The sequence below is a fragment of the Heptranchias perlo genome, chromosome 1 (assembly GCF_035084215.1).
Source record: "Heptranchias perlo isolate sHepPer1 chromosome 1, sHepPer1.hap1, whole genome shotgun sequence".
In the NCBI taxonomy this organism is placed as follows: Eukaryota; Metazoa; Chordata; class Chondrichthyes; order Hexanchiformes; family Hexanchidae; genus Heptranchias; species Heptranchias perlo.
The window spans coordinates 65,126,574-65,147,553 of record NC_090325.1 but is presented as its reverse complement, the minus strand read 5'-3'; the positions used below and the strand labels follow the sequence as shown (position 1 = coordinate 65,147,553).

The 20,980-nt window shown below is 42.3% G+C and overlaps 1 protein-coding gene across 3 annotated transcripts in view; it reads left to right on the top strand.

The window, feature by feature from the left end:
- The window catches only part of plpp1a (phospholipid phosphatase 1a), a 93,647-nt gene that overhangs the window by 32,295 nt on the left and 40,372 nt on the right, over positions 1-20,980 (top strand). Inside the window, exons 1-2 of one of the 3 annotated variants that reach the window (XM_067986046.1) lie at positions 6,538-6,610; positions 20,371-20,522. In XM_067986046.1, the coding sequence (XP_067842147.1) occupies positions 20,400-20,522 (123 nt within the window). In that variant the 5' untranslated portion in view covers positions 6,538-6,610; positions 20,371-20,399. Of the gene's footprint in view, positions 1-6,455; positions 6,611-20,370; positions 20,523-20,980 lie in introns of those variants that run through there. The other 2 variants (XM_067986026.1, XM_067986036.1) reach the window with 2 other exon arrangements.

Below are 20,980 nucleotides of genomic sequence, written 5' to 3'. Positions count from 1 at the left end.
ATAGTAGTTTAGAATTAGAGAAAATTGTACGGGTTTAATGAAAAACTACAAGTTTTAATATCTGATTTAGGCCCCTGTAGATACAGTTTACAATCAGTGCAGCGCCAACACCGAAAAATACCCCTTCCTTATTTTTGTGATGTTAAACATTAAAGGGAAAGGTATGGGTGGGGACGGAAGGCCAGGGCTCCGGAAGTCAGCAGCCAGCATAGAAACTAATTTCACGATTCCTCTTGCAAGGTAAGAGATTTATTAAAAAAAAGAAATTCTCCAAATTGCTTGGAAGAGTTTTACATTGAAGAGGTATCCCCCTCCCCTATATCAATCTTTTACTTTAAAGGAAAATCAATCTTGTTTGTGTTTTTATTTTAAATTCTGAATGTTACTCATGAATAAAACCCTTTGCCAATTCTTCTGAGCAATATGCTGCTGTGCTGTGGAGAAATTTAGCTCAAGTATTACTTCACCTTGCTTCTTTATCCAATACATTCTGAGTAATAGTCCACAGGGAGTTCACCATCACATGTACTCATCAGATTAGTTTTACCACTTGTATATCAATAAATAGGTTCCAGGTGAGCACAAACTGCCAGATATGTCTTCTTTTATAAGATAATTGAACATAAGTTGGCTACTAACCAGATAAAATGGCTAAAATATCTCATCTGGAATCAATTTTATTGTTACATGATGATATGTAAGGAGAAAACTTCTATTAGTAGCTAGCGTTGGAGAGAAAAGGCAAACTAGCTCGAGGGAGGTGCCTGGCCACCTGGGAGAAGGCAAAACGTGACTGGAATAAGTAAGGCACTTTTACGTTATAAATGACTGCAGCACAAAACTATGGGTCTACGATTTTGCTGTCAGGGTAAATGAGTTGGTTTTGGTAAGGTAGATGCAGAAAGCTGCTTCTGTGTATTTGCTCCGTATCAAAGTGGAGCACAGCATGTTTACGGAGGCCGTTTATTCAGTCCTAAATGTAACAATGGGAGAACAAGGGCACCCCATTGAAATCTATGGAAATGAAAATCGGGAGAGATCAACGGGTGGTTGATTCGATATCGCCCAAAGTCAATATTACCATCTCTGTGTGGAAATGCACTGCCCAGTGTGATATGGAGCCATTCACACCAAGAAGTTTCTAGGTTTAGTCTCTCATCTGTCCAGAGTAATGGTAGGAGTGCCACAAGTTTAGGGAGAAAGAGAGGAAGAATCATCTATCCAGTGAATGTCCTGCTAAAAACTGCTCCTGGTTGGACATTGGGTGAGGACAGGATTGGATTTCGCAGTTTAGGCTAACGGGCAAAGATTAGACCGTTGTGAGACAGGTTAGTGTTACCCTGTTGATGATGATGTGTTGTTGCAGTAGTCACCCTGTACAGTGTGGGAGGTGCTGGAAGGTGGAGCCCAGTGCCTATAGAACTGTACATCAGCACTTATTGTGACTTCAAGAGAGAACGGGGGAATAGAAACTCACTGCTTTGTACTTGAGGGTAACATTGGCTGGGAGTTCAGTGGTATCTGAATGAACAGACCTGAGCAGTGATCATACCATGCTGAATTTAGAGTCATGTGGGAGTGATGTATTTATTGACTGTCTTTGATGTTCTATTTACTCATTTGCTAAAATACTGTTGCTATTTCCTACAGAATTATATTAGTTAGGACTTACCCGACTTTTAAATATAATGAGTTTTTTTTTGAACTGGAACATTAACATTAAAAACTGCTAACATTAGTGTTTTGTGTGGTGGCATTGAATACATCGGTGGGGCATGACTATTAGATCTATAATGTAACGCTTTAAACCATGCAACCTATAATCAGGAACAGAGATGACTCTGCAAGCACTCTAATTGGCCTCTGCTCCCCTGGGTTAGTGAAGGGGAAGGTTGGTCAGGGCTCCTGCTCCTAATTGCTATCCAGTGAATCCTGTGCACGTCATTAGACTGGATTAGGCTCAGTTCTGATTGCCCCGCAGTCAAATAGCCCACTAGTACTCACTGTCAAAGTTTACATATGAATGATGGAAACTTTGGTAAGGTGCCAGAGGAGTCAATGCCTTCAAGAAAGAAGGGGAAAGGAAAAAATTGGCGAGGGGAAAGAAATAGTCTTGTAAGATATATTAAAATGATAGTGCTTTTTTATATAAAAAAATTCTGATTAAAAAGATGGAGCAGTGTTTGTATTTTGGAACTGTTAATACTGTCCAAGTCCAGGGACATTATGTACTCATTACGTGGCTCATTGTGTAGAAATGGTGTCCAAGATAAGCAAAGTTTTTTAATGTGGCTTTAGTCTACAGAAGAACATAGTTGGAAAAAAAATAACTATTATACTCCCAACTAGCAAGACATAAGCAAAAGATGACATTGTATGATGCACAAATTTTACCCCAATCTGATCAGAGATGCCCAACTAGTCAACTTCTCCAAAGCAGACATTGTGAAACAAAACAGATAGCAAAACTGGCACACAGCAGGATGATATTACATGGCAGTTCTAGGTGATCTGTGCCAAACTCTCCAGTACGATATTCCTATTTGGTACATCTAACAGATAAAAATGTTGGCCCCTAAGATGAGCCTATGAATGCTGTAGCATTGGTTTTGTGAAACCAAACTATGGCAGTTTTTGTGTACAGACACATCATAGAGTTTGTGGTCACCACTTAGCCACACAAATTTTAAACAAAAATTAGGTATAATTACTAAATGATGTCAACACTGAAGGAAGCAACTAGAAATCCCAAAGACTGGGGATCATGGAGATCCAATCATAGAATCATAGAAAGGTTACAGCACAGAAGGAGGCCATTCGGCCCATCGAGTCCCGCCGGCTCTATGCAAGAGCAATCCAGCTAGTTCCACTCCCCTGCCCTATCCCCGTAGCCCTGCGATTTTTTTTTTCCCTTTCAAGTATTTATCCAGTTTCCTTTTGAAGACCAGGATTGAATCTGCCTCCACCACCCCCTCGGGCAGTGCATTCCAGATCCTAACCACTCGCTGTGTAAAAACATTTTTCCTATTGTCACCTTTGGTACTTTTGCCAATCACCTTAAGTCTATGTCCTCTGGTGCTTGACCCTTCTGCCAATGGGAACAGTTTCTCTCTATCTACTCTGTCTAGACCCTTCATGATTTTGAATACCTCTATCAAATCTTCTCGCAACCGTCTCTGTTCCAAGGAGAACAACCCCAGCTTCTCCAGTCTATCCACGTAACGAAAGCCCCTCATCCCTGGAATCATTCTAGTAAATCTCTTCTGCACCCTCTCTAAGGCCGTCACATCTTTCCTAAAGTGCTGTGCCCAGAACTGGACACAATACTCCAGCCGAACCAGTGTTCTCCTCCTTCCTAGCCCCAGGCTGCTGAGACCAAATTGCAATGCTTCAACTGCTGCCAAAGCAAAATTTGCCAGTTCAGCACAGACTGGGAATTAAATCTGGGACCTTCTGGCCTACATGGGTTAGCACCACACCCAAAAAGTCATGGGGGAGCTACCCCAATTACTTTTTAAGGGTAAGAAGTTGAAAAAGTGCAACTAAAGGAGGAGACACCACAGCTTCAACACTGACCGCACAACATTGTAGCAGCATGCAAGACAAGGCAAAGGGAATTGCTGCATGCAACACAGTATGTGGAAGAGTAAAGGTTAATTTCCTGGAAGTATAAGACTTGAGAATGTGGGTGCAAGGAAAGTATATTAAGTCCTCTCCTGTGTCACTGAGAGTTGAAAACCATTGTAGTAATGTGTGCAGTGAGAGCGGGGGAAATACATTTTGTCCAATACATACAGGCATCTCCGCAAGAGGCGGTATGTGTAACTGAAAGGCAATGTTAAGGGAATTAAGGGAGGAATTCTTTTTTTAAAAGAAGGAATTGTTGCACTTTTAAAAGATCTTGTATCTGCAGTCACGACAATCAGAAAAAAGAGATGTAACTGGAGTAAGTGGTACGCATCTACAAGGCACAAATCAGGAGTGTGATGGAATACTCTCCACTTGCCTGGATGATTGCAGCTCCAACAACACTCAAGAAGCTCGACACCATCCAGGACAAAGCAGCCCGCTTGATTGGCACCGCATCCACCACCCTAAACATTCACTCCCTTCACCACCGGCGCACAGTGACTGCAGTGTGTACCATCCACAGGATACACTGCAGCAACTCGCCGAGGCTTCTTCGACAGCACCTCCCAAACCCTCGACCTCTACCACCGAGAAGGACAAGAGCAGCAGGTACATGGGAACAACACCACCTGCATGTTCCTCTCCAAGTCACACCCCATCCTGACTTGGAAATATATCGCCGTTCCTTCATTGTCGCTGGGTCAAAATCCTGGAACTCACTTCCTAACAGCACTGTGGGAGAACCTTCACCACACGGACTGCAGCGGTTCAAGAAGGCGGCTCACCACCACCTTCTCAAGGGCAATTGGGATGGGCAATAAATGCCGGCCTCGCCAGCGACGCCCACATCCCATGAACGAATAATTAAAAAAATTACAGTGTGCTAGCAATGAAGAGTGATAAAATGAATTATTTGCAGGGAAGTAAAACCTAAAGAGGAAAAGGCAATTATTTAATCCTTTGCACTCACTCATTTGCACACTTTTACTGCACCCATTAGATTTGTTTAAGCTACTTATATCTGTCCATGACAGCATCAGTAGGACTGACCATCGCACAGTCCTTGTGGAGACCAAGTTCCATCTTCTCACTGAGGACACCTTCCAATATTTTGAGTGACACTACCACCATGCTAACTGGGATAGATTAAGAACAGATTCAGCAACTGAAAAATGGGCATCCACGAGGCGCTTGTGGGCCATCAGCAGCAGCAGAATTGTATTCCACCACAATGTGTAATCCTATGGCCCGGCATATCCCTCACTCCATCATCAAGCCAAATGACCAGCCCTGGTTCAGTGAGGAGCGTAGAAGAGTATGCCGGTATCAGAAAATAATGTATCAACCTAGTGAACCAACAACGCAGGACTACCTGCATGGTAAAGAGCAGAAGCAGCATGCTGCAGACAGAGTTGAGCGATCCCACAACTAACGGATCAGGTCAAACCTCTGCAGCCCTGCCACGTCCAGTCGTGCATGGTGGTGGACAATTAAGCAACTAACAGGAGGAGGGGTGCCATGAAAATCCCATCCTCAATGATAGTGGAGCCCAGCATGTGGCTGCGAAGTCCAAGCTGAAGTGTTTGTAACCATCTTTAGTCAGATGGACACAGTGGATGATCTTTCTTGGCCTCCTCCCGAGGCCCCCATATGACGTCAAGAAGCAGCTGAGTGCACTGGACACAGCAAAGGCTACAGACACCGACAAAATCCCAGCTGTAATGCTGAGGATCTGCGCTCTAGAACTAGCCGCGGCCCTGCTCAAGCTGTTCCAGTACAACTACAACACTGGCATCTACCTGACAATTTGGAAAATTGCCCAGGTATGACCTGTCCACAAAAAAGCAGGACAAATTCAATGGAATGGTTTGGCATGTGTTCGTGCACTCGAGATGCCACCAATGCTAAATTCCTGATGTGAGCCATTTGTCTGGGACTGGTGTTGAGTGGGGGGGCAGGTGCTTCTTCACGGGATGGGAGGAAAAACTTGAGAGCTTGTCACCCCCAACCTAGGCCACTGTATGCACATCTGAGAGACTAGTTCAGAGTAGCATCAGCAGAGGCTTTGAAGTAGGTCTCCAAGCTCCTCTCTTGTATTGTGTGGTACGAGGAGACGAAGAAGGGGAAATTAAATTAAATAACTTTAAAATTCTCCTTAAACATAGGCAAATATTGTAACCTTTTATCTGAATTGTCTTGTAAATTGTGTTGTGTCTCTTAACTTCATTTTGTATAGTTGTTGTAAGTTTTCAAACTAAACTGGGGTATCTTGTAGGTATGTTTTTAATAAATAAAGAATTCTGCCTACACGAGCCAGGCTTCTGAAAAGTATATTAATGTTTCTCTGATCTATTCATAGTGTGTGCTGTACTGGTATCTGATGATAACCGAAGGAAGAAATAGTAGCCTGAGATTGTCAAATTTCATCATGAAAACCAAACACCTTAGAAAACTCAATACCACAGCAGGTCATTTAAGTTTATGTTCAGGAAAAAAACAGATCTCCATCTCAGAATGAACCAAATATGCCAACACTTATTTTGCAACGTACTCAGCATTCCTAATCCCAAGCATAATGCAGACTACTTGGCACAAATGTATACACGGAAAAATATTGCTATTGAACACAACTTGAAAGTTGAGTGTTCCATGTTGGCAATTGAGGACATAAAACTATTTACTTAAGTTGTTAATTCATAATTGATTCAAAATCTGACATATGGACTATTTTTTGAATTTTTGGAAAACAAATTCATGAATGTGATCTGTTGTTGTAAAGTTGTGAGTTTAAGGTGCACTTAAAGCTTTTTTTTCCCTCCCTACAGCTGGTATGCCACTGGGTGTTCTAAATGTGGCCAAAATAAAACCTTATCAAAGCGGTTTTTACTGTGATGATGAAACCATCAAGTACCCATTCAGGAACAGTACCATCACCTCCACTGTGCTGTATACAGTGGGGTTTACACTGCCCATATCGGCTGTAAGTAGCTCAGACAATCCGTGGAACAGTTGGGGCTGTCCCCTAAAAATCTTGGCGTTGGTAGGATGGAGGAGGAGAAGAGAGAGATAAAAGCATAGTGGTGACTTATGGATACCGGTTTAATTATGGTGAAAGCTGCCATTTGGGTCTTCTGCAATTAGATAAATGCAAAGTTTTAATAGTAATCATAAAATATTAAGTATGGATTTCTACTAATGCTGGTTTCTAGCCCGTCAGCCTTTCATTGCTAAATAAACAGAAGTATCACACAGTCAGCATTTCAAATAATAGGCTATGGGGAGACGGTGGGACTGAGGGGTTAGTTTGTGGATTGTTTTAACAAAGAGCTAGCACAGACATGATGGGTCAAACGGTTTCCTTCTAAACCTCTATGGTATGTGTAATGTGACTGGTGGTTTTGAGGGTTAAATAATAGCGAAAGGTTTAATTAAAATATGATTATTTTAAAAATGGGATTTTGTGTGTTTTACAGTTGCATGCGCCTGGCATGCTATTTTGGCTATGAATGTTTTGATCTTTTCGATGTGTCAGCATCTGCATATTCATGCTCTGGCTTATTATTTCTAGGCAGCTGTGTGTGATAAATTAATACTTCAGCCAATCAGCTATGTTTGATTTTTCCAGCTTTTTTTGCACCCTTCCAGTTTGTAATGTCAACAAGTCACAAACAGGATCAACTCCTGAGCTGAACCTTCCAGATCCTTCTACTGAGGAATAAATGATCCTTGAGTAGCCACTGAGAAAGAGGTGGCCCCCAGCTCTAGCACTTGAGCTGGTCAACTCAAGAGTCACACGTTTAGATCTCAGCCTCCACTGACTTCAACTTCCCCCCACCCCTGCCTCCAGCTTTGCCAGTTCTCAGCCAGAACCATCTGTGATGTCAGACCATTCCAAACCTGAGGGCAGAAATGCTGAGCGGGCAGGAGGCACCACTCCTGCCAGCCAGTTATAGGGTGGCATTGACTGCAGCTGTAGAGAATTTGGCGTGTCATCCTGGCTGAATGAAAAGTCATGGTAGCAGGAGGAAGTAATGAGGACCTGAAGCACGGTAAAACTGAGCATGCAAAGGCTCCCCCCTCCCGGGCCCACACGATGCAGCTCAGTGTCAAACTGATGCACTGAGTGCAGCCTGGAGGTGTCTGAGAATGAGAGGATAGCAGCAGTGAAGAATATTATAAACAGTGGAATCCAGGAGTACCCTTATTCGCCCTATCATTAATAGAATGGTTGCACCTGACATTCAAATAGGATCCACAGACATGATATGAGTGGTGCTCACAGTACAGCAGGTGACTTTCATTAACACTTTGAAGACGGCAGCTACATTTCTGCCCTAAAGGAAAATCTGAGTGCCTGCAGGTAATTATGGAAACTCCATGGATTAAGAACTGTTTCATGGACTAACATCATTGTATTTTTAAAGTACTTACTGTTACTTACAGAAGATTATTTTTAACGTAGGAACTGCATGCATAGTTGGTAGAATGTTCAGTACTCCAAGAGTTACTCTTGCCTCTAAAATGAAAGGTAAGAATTCACTTGCTGCTGATTGCTTGTGGTGTTGGTCATGCACAATGAGCACAATGCACTCCTTTTAAAAAAAAATCTATTTCCCATTTATTTGAATGGGCACTGCAGATTTATCATTTATAACCCACAACCTTGTCGAGGTTGATGCTACTTTGACCTGTGAATGGTGGTGGGAATGAGTTTGAGCCAGTTCGCTAGTGTGAAGTGGAATCTCCTAGTTTACAGTCATTTATTAGCAATTGATAGAGAAAAGCCTGTTGAACTGGATGACCACATTATTGTTTTGATATTGGGGGAAAAATTAACCTAACCTTCGGGGTCCCCAATGAGGTGGGTGTCTGGTGGTTCCTTCCACCTGTTGGAAGCCTTGCGTTCAGTCGGGATGACAAATAATCTTTGTAGGGATTCCTCTAGTGCTGGGGCTAAAATATAGCATGACCAGATGAAGTAGTCTGTGAATGCTGTGACTACAGCACAGTTACTTTAGGACCACTGTATGGTTGCAGCTCCTTGGGCTTTATTGCTGCCACACAACAGCATGTTCTAGAAACCGTGCTATTGCAACCATTTTAAGTTCCAGTGGGTAACCCTTTCATCCTTTTGTCTTCCAACTTCGGATATGACAATTTATAAGATTTCTTGCTGACAAAGCTGCCATCCTCTCTGCAGAGATTAAAGGTGTGCAATGTAGAGAAAGGGAGAATGTGGAACAACTTAGCTTGTTTCCTGGATTCTTCCTTCAGGGTCTTCTTTGAAACAGACCTGTACAAATTGGAAAGTAAACCAGTTAGTACAGCAGTAGATGAAGACTTAAACTGCTTAATGTTTATGGCATTGTGTTTTCAAATTCATTGGTGCACATTTTGGCTACCTCTGTGAGCATAAAAAATAAAATAGTAATTGTCTCATATCATGATGGTGTGCATTTAGCACAACCATATATGGTCATTAGTTCAGAGCTAGTTGTGTGGGTAGTCCTGATGTTACTGGAGATCAGTAGAAGTGTGGGTTTAGTGCTTTGTTATAATCCATGTTTCCTGAATGGATGGATTTAGCCATTGAGAAATTTTAGAGTTGCAATTCCATTGTTTTACAAGTTGACTTTAGGAATATAGAAAGTCACAATACTAATGACATGATGAAACCATGTCTGCCAATTCTTGGTGAGAAAATTGCATCTCTAGTAGATTACCCAGTAGTAAGACTAAACCATTGGACTTACAACTTTGGGTCACTTACATAGTATTTGGAAGATTATTGCAAAATGGAAGCTAGCTCAACTTGCATTTAGTTGGTGACTATTCCTACACACTATCAAAAGTAATCAAAACTGCAGGTCTGCAGTTGAGGAAAGAGGTGTGATGAAAGGTTTTCATATTTCTAGTATTTACACCAGTGAATGTTATGAGTTCAATTACCTTCCCACAAAAATCCCTAAAGTGGTGATGTCATTTCCCACTTTATGATTATTTTAGACAGAGTAGCTGATTTCCTGTATTGGGGTGAATTTTAACCCTCAAAAACGGATGGGCTGGGGACGGGTGGGAGGTTAAAATTACAGGTTTTTGGAGCAGGACCGCATCCTGGCTCCAACTCACCCACTTCTGGGTTTAACTCAGGCAGGTTTGTATGTGTGTGGACTGCAGACATCAGGAAGTCCCACCCTCACTTAAAGCCGGCATGCTGATACTTAAGAGGGCAATGTACCTCATTGAGATACTTGTGTATTGGACCTGAAACTTCTTGTAGGCACGCTGCAGTGATAATTTATGGTATGGAGCTGTGGTGTGGCACAAAGGAACATCCTCCTCACAAGCACCTCATGCAGCACCATCTCGACTGCAGCAGCCATCAAAAAATAGGCCAAGTGCTGGGCTGCACCGTCACTTGCCTGCTGACTCGCATTTTCACCTGCAGATCCCGTTCCCTTCATCCTAGCCTGCCACAGCTTAATCCCTGCCTTGCCACAGCTTAATCCCTGCCTTGCCACAGCTTAATCCCTGCCCCTTCAGCCTGGGCAAAGATTACTGATCGGTTCAGATGCCTTTTAATGCTCTCCGGGTGCTTTCTAAATTTTTCTCCGTGCCCATCCCTTTAAATCATGACTTCGATGCAGTTTTCCTCTCCTACCAGTGTAGAACCAGTAGAGTTTGCACCCAGAATTGTGAATCACTATGCAAGTAAGGTTAGACACTGAAATTGCATGTTAATAGCACTTGGGATTTTGGTGGGTTTTAAAGCAGTGCAAACTAGAATAGAACTGTTTTACACCTAATAATCAATGAGAGTAGTTTATTAATCTACTGAGGATGCGCAGGCAACGTAATGCACTGAAACAGCCCCATTATACTTTTCTGTTGTTGAAATATGTCTTGCAAAAAATATGAATATATTTATAATAATATAGGTTTGCAACATCTTCCACATGTGAGATTTGTAAAGTTATCTTTAAAGTATGACGGTGATCAATCCAAAAGGTTAACATTAGTCAAGTAAGAAATTGATTATAAACTATCTGTGTATGGGGGACACATGAATTGGTGTGTGGCCTAGACTTTATGTAATAGGCCCAGAGGTACAGTATTTGTTTGACTGATCAGAGGCCAAACTTTGGTAATTTGAATGTTATTGACCAATTAGTATTAAGTTACAGCAAGTACTAAAATATTGCCTTAAAATGAAATAATTGGTTACAATGTCGAGCACTTTGATATACAGAAGTTAATAGTTACTAATTTTTCATTTCCAATTAATGCTGTATGCCTCTTAACAAATTTCAAATATAAAATAGAAAAAGAAAATGCTGGAAAAGCTCAGCAAGTGAGGCAGCATCTGTGGAGAAAGAAACAGAGTTAAAGTTTCAGGTCGAAGACCTTTTGTCAGAATTGGATGTTAAATAAGTACAGAGTCAGGGAAAGGGCAGGGGGAGGGGGAGGGAGGGAAGGGAGGAAAGAACAAAAGGGAAGGCCTGTGATAGGGTGGAGGGCACGAGTGATTAAATGACAAAAGGGATGATGGTGCAAGGCAAGGAGGGTGGTAATGGGACAGGTTAAGAAACTAAAGATGGGTCTAGAGGAGCTATAAATGGCAACAGCAGAACCAGCACCTGCTGTCCCAAAAAAAAGGGGGAAAAAATGGGAGCAGTGGTTATGATCTGAAGTTATTGAAATCAATGTTGAGTCCGGAAGGTTGTAAAGTGCCTAAACGAAAGATGAGATGCTGTTCCTCGAGTTTCCATTGAGCTTCATTGGAACAGTGTAAGAGGCCGAGGACAGAGAGGTCAGAGTGGGAATGGGACGGGGAATTAAAATGACAAGCGACCGGCAGGTCAGGGTCACGCTTGCAGATAGAGCGGAGGTGTTCAGCAAAGCGATCACCCAGTCTGCGTTTGGTCTCCCCATTGTAGGGGAGACCGCATTGTGAGCAGTGAATACAGTATACTAAATTGAAAGAAGTACAAGTAAACTGCTGTTTCACCTGGAAGGAACGTTTGGGGTCCTGGACGGTGGGAAGGGAGGAGGTGAAAGGATCGGTGTGGCATCTCGGGTGTTGGGGATGATGGAAGAATGGACCAAGGTGTCGCGGAGGGAGTGGTCCCTTCAGAATGCTGAAAGGGGAGGGGAAATGACAGAGGATGGTGCGTTGAATGTGGAGGCTGGTGAAGACAAGGAGGACCCTATCATGGTTCTGGGAGAGAGGGGAAGGGGTGAGGGTAGAAGTGCGGGAAATAGGACAGGCATGGTCAAGGGCCCTGTCAACTACAGTGGTTGAGGAAAAAGGAAGACATATCAGAAGCACTGGCGTGGAAGGCGGCATCAGAACAGATGTGGGAGGAGGGAATAGGGTCCCTACAGGAAGCGGGGTGGGAGGAAGTGTAATCAAGGTAACTGTGGGAGTCGGTGGGCATATAATAGATATTGGTTGACAGCCTATCCCCAGAAATGGAGATAGAGAAGTCGAGGAAGGGAGAGGAAATTTCAAGTTCAAACCTACGCATTATGCTAAATGTGTGACTTAAACTTCATGAAATGTACAAAGAACTGAATGTTGTATTATATATTCTCTTACTGTTAATAGATTACCAAAATAATTTCATTATTCGAGTAATTCTCTCCTAATTAAAGCCATGGTTTCCCTTGCATCGATCGCCATGGCACTACACAGACAATTTTCCTATTATCTACCTTCTAAAAATGTTAAATACTTAAATGAAAGGTGAGGGTGAGGAGTATTGCGTTTTACATGCCACAAATACTAAAATAACTGGTAATGCCACGGTATTCATCCATTGACTCAATTACTGTGGGGTGACGGGGCCACATCCCAGCTTGATTTTTGCATGATTTTGCCCCTTTGTCCCCCTCCTGATTCAAATCCTGGAATTCCCTCATGGCCCCAACTTTTTAAACGTAGCTGTAACTCTGTATTTCTTTATTAAACAGGCATTTATACAGCATTTGAATTGTTGGGGAAATTCAGTTTTGTAAAAATTAATTGGACAGATCAGATCTAGTCTGTATAATTTATGAAGAGATTATTCCTTGTAATGCTACAAATGGACCCTTGGGTGGCCTTTAAATAAATGTATAGGGGTAATTTTCTAACTCTGACGGGCAGAAAACAGGGTATCGGATTACCTGCCCGTTATACACCCCACCTGAAGGCCACGGGAAAGAAAATCGTGCCGGGTGTATAACAGGCGGCTAATCCATTACCGCCTGTATCCCACCCCCACTGAAGTTGAAAGTTACCCCCTATGATTTTTGAGTTATACTTTAATCACTGAAATTGCAAATTCATTAACGTTACCTTCGTTGTCATAATGAAGATATCTTTCAATCTTCAGAAGGACAGCCTTTGGTTGGTTTACTTTTCAAGTGTGAAATTGCTCCCCCAGTTCTTCCCTTTTTCCCTGAACTTATGCTAAGGTACATTCCACAGCTGCAACCAGCCCTCTGAATAATTCAGTGAAGGAGCCATTCCTCATGAGAGTACAGGCAGTGTCAGAACAATGTTCGACTGTGATAGACATCTTAACTGAGTTCTATCCTGTCCTCTCCCAAAATATATTTCCGGGCAGGAGTGACTGGCCAGTGATCAGGAATACTTGTTTCTCTCCTATGCTAAGTGTGTGGGGGTGGGGATTAGAAAACCACGCATATTCAATATAGATAGTTTAAAACACTTTTTCTGAAATTCAGCAATCAGGGCAAGAACTCCTTTGCTTTTCTCCTGTTTAGCAAGAGACAATAAGGTCACTTATAGTACCTTACATAGAATTTACAGCACAGAAATAGGGCATTCGGCCCAACTAGCCGGTGGCTGAGATCAGCTAACTCAGCACAATCAAACCTGAGGCTTTGCCGATTTGGATTGCTTAGTTCCACAATGTGATGCACCTACTCAATAAAACATCAGGGAGCGTCCGGACAAAGATACTTTATCAATAAACTATGCAAGTGTTTACTTTAATGATGATGTTGCCACTCCTTCACTCCACGTGTCCTGTACTTTGTCCTGTTCTGTAGGCAAAGAGAAACAATTTTTTTACTGATACAGCTCTCTATAGGACTTGGTTGTGGCTTCACATTAGATGGTTAACATCTTGTGTGTTTTTTTTTATTTGCTGGTTAGATTGGCGATCTAAATTAATCTGGAGGCAATAGTAGGATTTTTGTGACTTTCCACAAATTCAAGAATATTCTTGTAGCTAACTTGTGTGCTGCTGAAGTTTTGTATTTTTACTAAAGATTGGTGTGAAAATTTTATAATCTTCAGTGCACATTGAATTTGTCAGATCCAGACAATATTGTTTATTCTTCCCTTCTCGTAATTTTTGTTTGGTTTCTGCCTTCACATCACTCCTCCATTGACTGCCACATTTGTCCGTTCTTCTGGGTTGGTGGAACAGGATGATCCATCCAACGGATACTCTTGAATAATGTGCGAAATGGCTACCTCTGCTCCCAACACAACCACATGTATCTCTGATGCAAGACCTGGCCATGTTGGAACTCGAGTTGGGTGAAGCATGATACTCGTGCTGGGGTACAGTTCCACAGATGCCAGGCATCTCAGTGGCCTCACCCAAGTGCCCTTGATAGTGAGCGTTGGAGGGCCAGTCAACAATAGAGGCATCTCAACAGAGGCTGATTCTAGTCAAACCATAGAGACATCTCAACTGAGGCTGATTCTGTTCTCATCTGACATCCATTTGTGCACTTTCCAGCAGGAGACACTAGATAGTGACCTGGGGTAGGAACTCTGGCTGATTTTCCATTCCCTGCCTGGGAACTGTGACAAATGTAGTTCTACTGCCACACTGGCTGAAATGAGCTAACACAGCTTATACCAAAGATCTAAGCTGTGACCTCATGGTCTGTAATGCTTAGTCATGCACTGTTTTACCAACAGAGACAAATGGGGTAAATTTTAATGGGGACCCAGGAAGAGAGCAGGGGGGATTCCTGACGGGAAACCCGGAAGTATGGGTTTCCCGGTTGTCCTCACGATTTTGATATAAGGACGTCTTTTCAATTTTTTTTCTGTAGGTTTCTCGCCCGACAGTGAGCCAGATTGACAGGCTGGTCATTGGGGGGGGAGGGGGGGCGACGGGTCATTGAGGGATGTCATCGGGGTCGGGGACATCGGGGGCTCAGTCATGGGGGGGGGGGTCAGAGATTGTGGTGGTGGGGGGTCGGAGATTGTGGGAGGGGAGTTAGAGCTCGTGGGGAGGGTTTAAAACAACGGACAGAAGACTATCTTCTGAGTGCGTTAAATATTCGGCCATTAACATTGCCAACAGTCATTTGTAAGCAAAAGTTTTATTTTGGACCTTGGAACGAGTAATATACTAGTCTGCAATCTGTCCTCGGTTAGTAATCTTTTACTGAACTGATTTGATAGGTAGGCAGCAACGCAAGCTGTCGGAATCACACAGATTCCTTTTCAATGTAATATAAGATCATATCAATTTTTTAAAAAACTTCTTGTAGTTTCTTGGGATAGGGAAGTAGGTGTGGACCAGCCAAACGTTGTGTTTGGAAGTGTTTCAGGCACAGTACTGAAATACATGAAAAAGTTACCAGTTAGCAATAGATTTCCTGAAGTCTGAGAACAGTATTATACATTTTGTCCCCACTTGGGTCTGAATGTACTCAGTGATATTAATAATGTAAAAGGTGGGACTGCTGGAAATTGATTCTCCTTGTCCTGACTACGCCACCCGATGTAGGGTGATTTTATAATGTGATAGATGATTTATTTGGCAGCATTCTTGCACAGGGGTTTTGAATCCAAGCCCCCCACCAAGACTTGAGCACAATAATCTAGGCTGATACTCCAGTATAGTACTAACAGAGTGCTGCATAGTTGGAGGTGCTGTCGTTCAGAGGAGATGTTAAACCAAGGCCCCTTCTGCCTATTGTGCTGGTTCAAGTGAAACACGGACAATGTTCCTTCCTCAACTAATAGCACCAAAAAACAGAGTGTGGTCATTCATCTCATTACTATTTGTGAGGTCTTACTGTGTGTAAAATGGTTGTTGCATTTCCTACATAAAAACTGTGACCACATATTGTTTGTAAAGTGCTTTGAGACATTTTCTAAAAGCTGTGATAAGACTCGTCATAAATGCAAGTCTTTTTGTTTGTCCTGAATGGTATCAGTTACATAGAAATACAGATTTGTACACAAAAGAAAAAAGAATTTACATAGATATGGCACCTTTCACATCCCCAGGACGTCCCAAAGTGCTTCACAGCCAATGAAGTACTTTTTAAAATGTAGTCACTTCTAATGTACCAAACACAGCAGCCAGTTTGCAGCAAGGTCCCACAAGCAGCAATGAGATAAATGACCAGATCATCTGTTTTAGTAATGTTGGTTGAGGGGTAAATATTGGCCAGAACACTAGGAAACTCCCCTGCTTTTCTTCAAATAGTGCAATGGCATCTTTTATATCCACCTGAGGAGGAAGGCAGTACCTTGGTTTAACATTTCATCCGAAAGACAGCACCTCCAACAGCACAGTATTCCCTCAGTACTGCACTGAAGTATCAGCCTAGATTTTGTGCTCAAGTCTCTGGTGTGGGGCTGGAAGCTATGATCTTCTGAGGTAGGAGTACTACCACTGATCCAAGGCTGACAAAAATACCGCAGCTAATTAAATGCAGCATTGTCTTTGCATTTGTTAAACTATTTTGTACACTTACAACTCTGAAACTAGATTTGGTAAATTTCTTTTCAGTTCCTGTGACTTTTCTCCCCTTCTCTCCTGATGGCACTGACGTGCTGGTTTACCATTATACAGGTATCAGAATTCCTCCAGTAGCACGCCCAAGTCGCTATTACTCATACATGACTATAGACAGTCAAAATCTGCAGGCTATTCGATGATGTAGTTGGGGGCGGAGGTGGTGGTGGCAGGGTGAGGCATGTTAATTCTGGTTTTGCCCATTATCCACATTAATGCACTTTCCAGCAGGGATCGCTAAACAGTGATCAGGGGTGGGAACCTAGTCCAGAGATGCTGAGGTCAATTGTGGTCCTCCAGTTACTGCCATCGTTGAAAGCAGCTAACTCAGCACAGACTGTGAGTTGAGCCAATGTAAATATTATACAACTGGATTTGTGGAACCACAGTTATTTTTATGAAGAAATAACTTTTAAAAAAATACTGCTTAACACTGTTAGTGGCTTGATAATTTAAGGTACACCCCCAAATGTGTCATATCTTACTCCCTGCTCCTAAGTCTTTGTCAATACTGCTCTGAATCAGTTGCTGGGAAGTGCCGAGTTCAGTATAGATAGACATGCCCTCCTCTCCCAAGAGGAAATGTCTCTGTTCAGCAGCCCTCCAGATTCTTCAAACTAAGATTAAGACTACTGTGTGGGGAATTATGGAAAAGTACCCGCATTGTAATATTTCAGTGGAAATAAGAACGTAAGAATTTATTTTGTTATTAAAATGTTTCTTTACTCCCTGCCTTTTTCAATGTTGATACTGAGCCACCAATGAATGTGAAATGAGCCATGTCAGTGTCTCCTGAATTAGAGATAGCTCAGTGCAGTCTGGACTGCTCATTCTCAATACTGTCTGTGGCTGGAATATTGGATTTCTTGACCTGATCTGAATCCCATCTTCGTTGGCTGTAACCCAACACCTTGTCCCTCAAGTAAGACAAGATGGCTTTCTGGGTTTTTCTGATGAAGGGAGACGAGTGGATCCTGGGTATTATCCAAATCGTGGTAAAGATGGACGGACACTGAATAACCTTACATTTTATCCAAAGGTAATGTCCATAGTGACCCCAATTCCTAAACACCACCGTGGAAATGAGAGTGCCTGCCACTTCTCAAAGCTTGGCTCTTCACTAATCCATTACATTAATTTATGCCTTAAGTGTGATATGGAAAAACTTCACTATTATCACTGTGACTGCAGAGTGAGGGATGCAGGTTTGATTTCCAACCCTGACCCATTTAGTTTCCAATCTGCAGCTGTTATGGGAAGGTGCTGATGGCACGCTGAGAGAAGAGAAGGTCACGTCATTGCCAGGCAGTCTCAAGTGAGGATAGGATTGGGCTTGGCTGTAGTAACTCCAACCCTCCCCTCGCCCCGGATCAATCTATTCCGGTGGAATACTTTGTTCCAAATGCGTCAGAGCTCTGTCTGAAAATGCCATAATACCCGCGTCATTCACTCTGTTACATTTCACTCCCTACTCCTTTTCAGTTATAAAGTTTTTGAACTTTGCTAATAACCCTTTGGTGACCTTCCCTTCAGTTCCTTGGCAAATGCTGCTGTGCTCACACTAATGAGAACTGTCAAGCAGTTTGAATTTACATTACATTAAATAAATGAGTTTGTGTCAGAAAGCTTTTACTGGAGTAATTATTAATTTCATCAGGAAGTAGCTGGATGTTAAATGTGGCAGTGTGTTCACTGGATTGTAGGCGGTTCCAGGACCTGTTCATTACTGTTAAGTGCAGGAATGAGCTGCTGCCTAATGAGATGGTTAACATGGTTGTCATTTTTGGCATTGGGTCAAACTGCCCTCAGTCACAGGATATTGTTTAAATTCTGTGGTGCTATTTGACCCACTATAATATCAAAAAAAAATGTCTGTTTCAAAAAAGAAGAGATCACATCACGGACATTCCAAAAAAAAATGTGCAATTTTAAAAGCCCTGGTTTACCTGATTCTTGTTAATTATTTTTAAATGCTAACAGAGAAGGTTGGGTCACCTTAACTCAAGGATATTATTTACTACTGACCCAGGGAAGTTTTACTTCACAGATAGTTTGGAAAATGCTGCCTCCACCATTAGGCCCAGGGTGGGAACGGAAGCCTGGCTCCTGGTCCCACCAAATGCAGTGCAGGAGAAATAATAGGCAGCTGTGGGACAGTCCCCTTTTTAAGTGTTCTGGTGCTGGATGATCGGTGCTGCTTGTTGAGGGAATTGGAAGCCAGTCACTGTCTGAGATCTACTAAGCTGCAATTTTTAGGAAAAAAATGCTACCTCATACACATACTTATTTCCATGTCACCTACGGTGGTGAGAGAAGGGACTAGGTGAAGAGAAGCAAGAAAGCTTTTCTTTTAATGGACCTTCCTGATGATGTCACAGTTACATGTTGAGAACCACAGTAGGGATAAGTTACAACACTGGACCCGCTGGGTCCTAGCAGCAATAGTAAAACCTGATTTCACTCATAGTTTGCCTGCAGAAATACGGCTTCAATATTTATTCTTTGGAGAGAAATTCCAGAATTTTCTGAATCAATAAGCCTTGTGGAACAGAACAACCAATTTGGAGATATTTCTCATCATTTGGTAGTTGCTACTTATTTTTTCTTTATCATTGATGCAAAAGACTGTTAACAGAACAACAATGATATAGTTTAGGTTTTTAAAAAACTGATCATTAAAGTTAGTTGATTAAATTGCTATACTGTTTAGTGTTTACACAACAGAGATAATGCCTTTGGTTAAAAAAAAATGATTTTCATAACATTCTGCTGCACATATAGCTTATATAACTATTTTCACTGTCGGGTTATCATCACTCATCTCAGTTATCATTTCCAGTTCAAGGTTCACAAGGTATATAATGAAATCCGGTTAATTCTGTCCTTTATTTTAATGAAGGTAGATTCCATGAATTGGAACTCCTGGAGCACAGCTTTGTGTGACAGGAGTGCTCATCGGGGGTTTGGGCATATAGATCAACTGGCCCTTCACGATTGACTATACGTCCATTTTAATGGACCCCCACTGCGCAAATCTCTGTGCTATCAATTCATGAAATCTACAGGAATATCCTAAGTTTAACCATAAAGAGTTATTTAATGTCACAGTGATAACATTGTTTTTCTCCCCCCATTTTCCTGTTCACGAGGGCACAGTTCCACAGTCACCTCTCAGTACCTCACCCAAGTGACAATTCTCCCTGTGTGAGCATCAGCATGATATTTGACCATGGAGGGCATGGACTGTGGAACTGTCCCCCAGTACGAGTCAAGGGAGAAAACTGGACTGAAATAGTTCCATCACGATGCTATTTGCATTTGTCACAACCCTTCATTGTTTGGAGCTGGGGAGTTACAGCTCCAGTAAACGTTAAGTTCAAGTTTACGGTGGACTGTTAAAATGACGAGAGACTGAGTGTTCAGTGGTGCCGTTTATTAATTGTCCATCTAACCTTTCATCATCTTTCTTCTAATTCTAGGGATCTATCTTTTTTGGCTGCTGTTTTTAAAGCGTTGATTTTTTTTTCCCCTCTTTGGTCCTCTCCACATCATGCACCATCCAATGCCCAAAATTGGCAGGCAGGCGGACTGCAGCTCAGCTGCTGCCACCGACCTGGTCGGTAGGATGTGCATGGCAGCAAACCCCTTGACGATTTTCCCATCTTCTATGTGGCCAATAGCCAGATTTCCACATAGAAATAATGATCAGGTACCCACCAAGTGGGGAATCACCCTGGGAAGTCCATGTTCCGTGATCCCATGATATCGCATGTTAGTGCGCCATCAAACACCACACCATGCGCCATTATGTCTCCGCTGTTTTAAACCTATACCCTATATCATGGTGCTAGCCAAATACTGTAATTAAATCAGGTAAAATTTGGACATGGATCATAAAGCAGCTTATAGAGTATCTGATTATACTGACAGTCTGGTTTCTCATTGCTTTTGCTAGCTGGATTGCCCTTTGCAATTCTTACACCGATGCATTCTCCATTCAGACGAGGATTTTACTGTAATGATGAAACCATCAAGTACCCATACAAAGAGGACACCATACCCTATCAATTATTAGCTGGAATAATAATTCCATTTGCTCTGCTGGTAGTAAGTCAACTCATTTTTACTCCGTGCAATTAACTCTATTGCTTTCACCTTCTGTTGCAAATTATTTTGTTTATTAATTGGCAAGTGTATCAGTCACACCAAGAAAAACTATGGCCTGCTTTGACTTTACTTTGGTAGCTGCATCAATGGATTAGTGGGTAAATAGATTCTCCGGCTTGATACTGAGCCACACAATCCAGATAGCCCCAGATTGAATCTCTAGTCAGCTGTAAATTGAGCTGATATGCATTATCGTGACATCATTGGGAAGAAAATGACACCGACTCTTTCTTTTCCTTCCTGCCCAGTTGTATCTCTTCCCTTTCTCTCCTGCATGCATTGACTCCATTGTTGACGTTTCAGTCCACAGGCCCCAAGATGCTTTGCAGGAGCGTTATCAAACAAAATTTGACGCTAAGCCAAATGAGGAGATATTAGGACAGGTGACCAAAACCTTG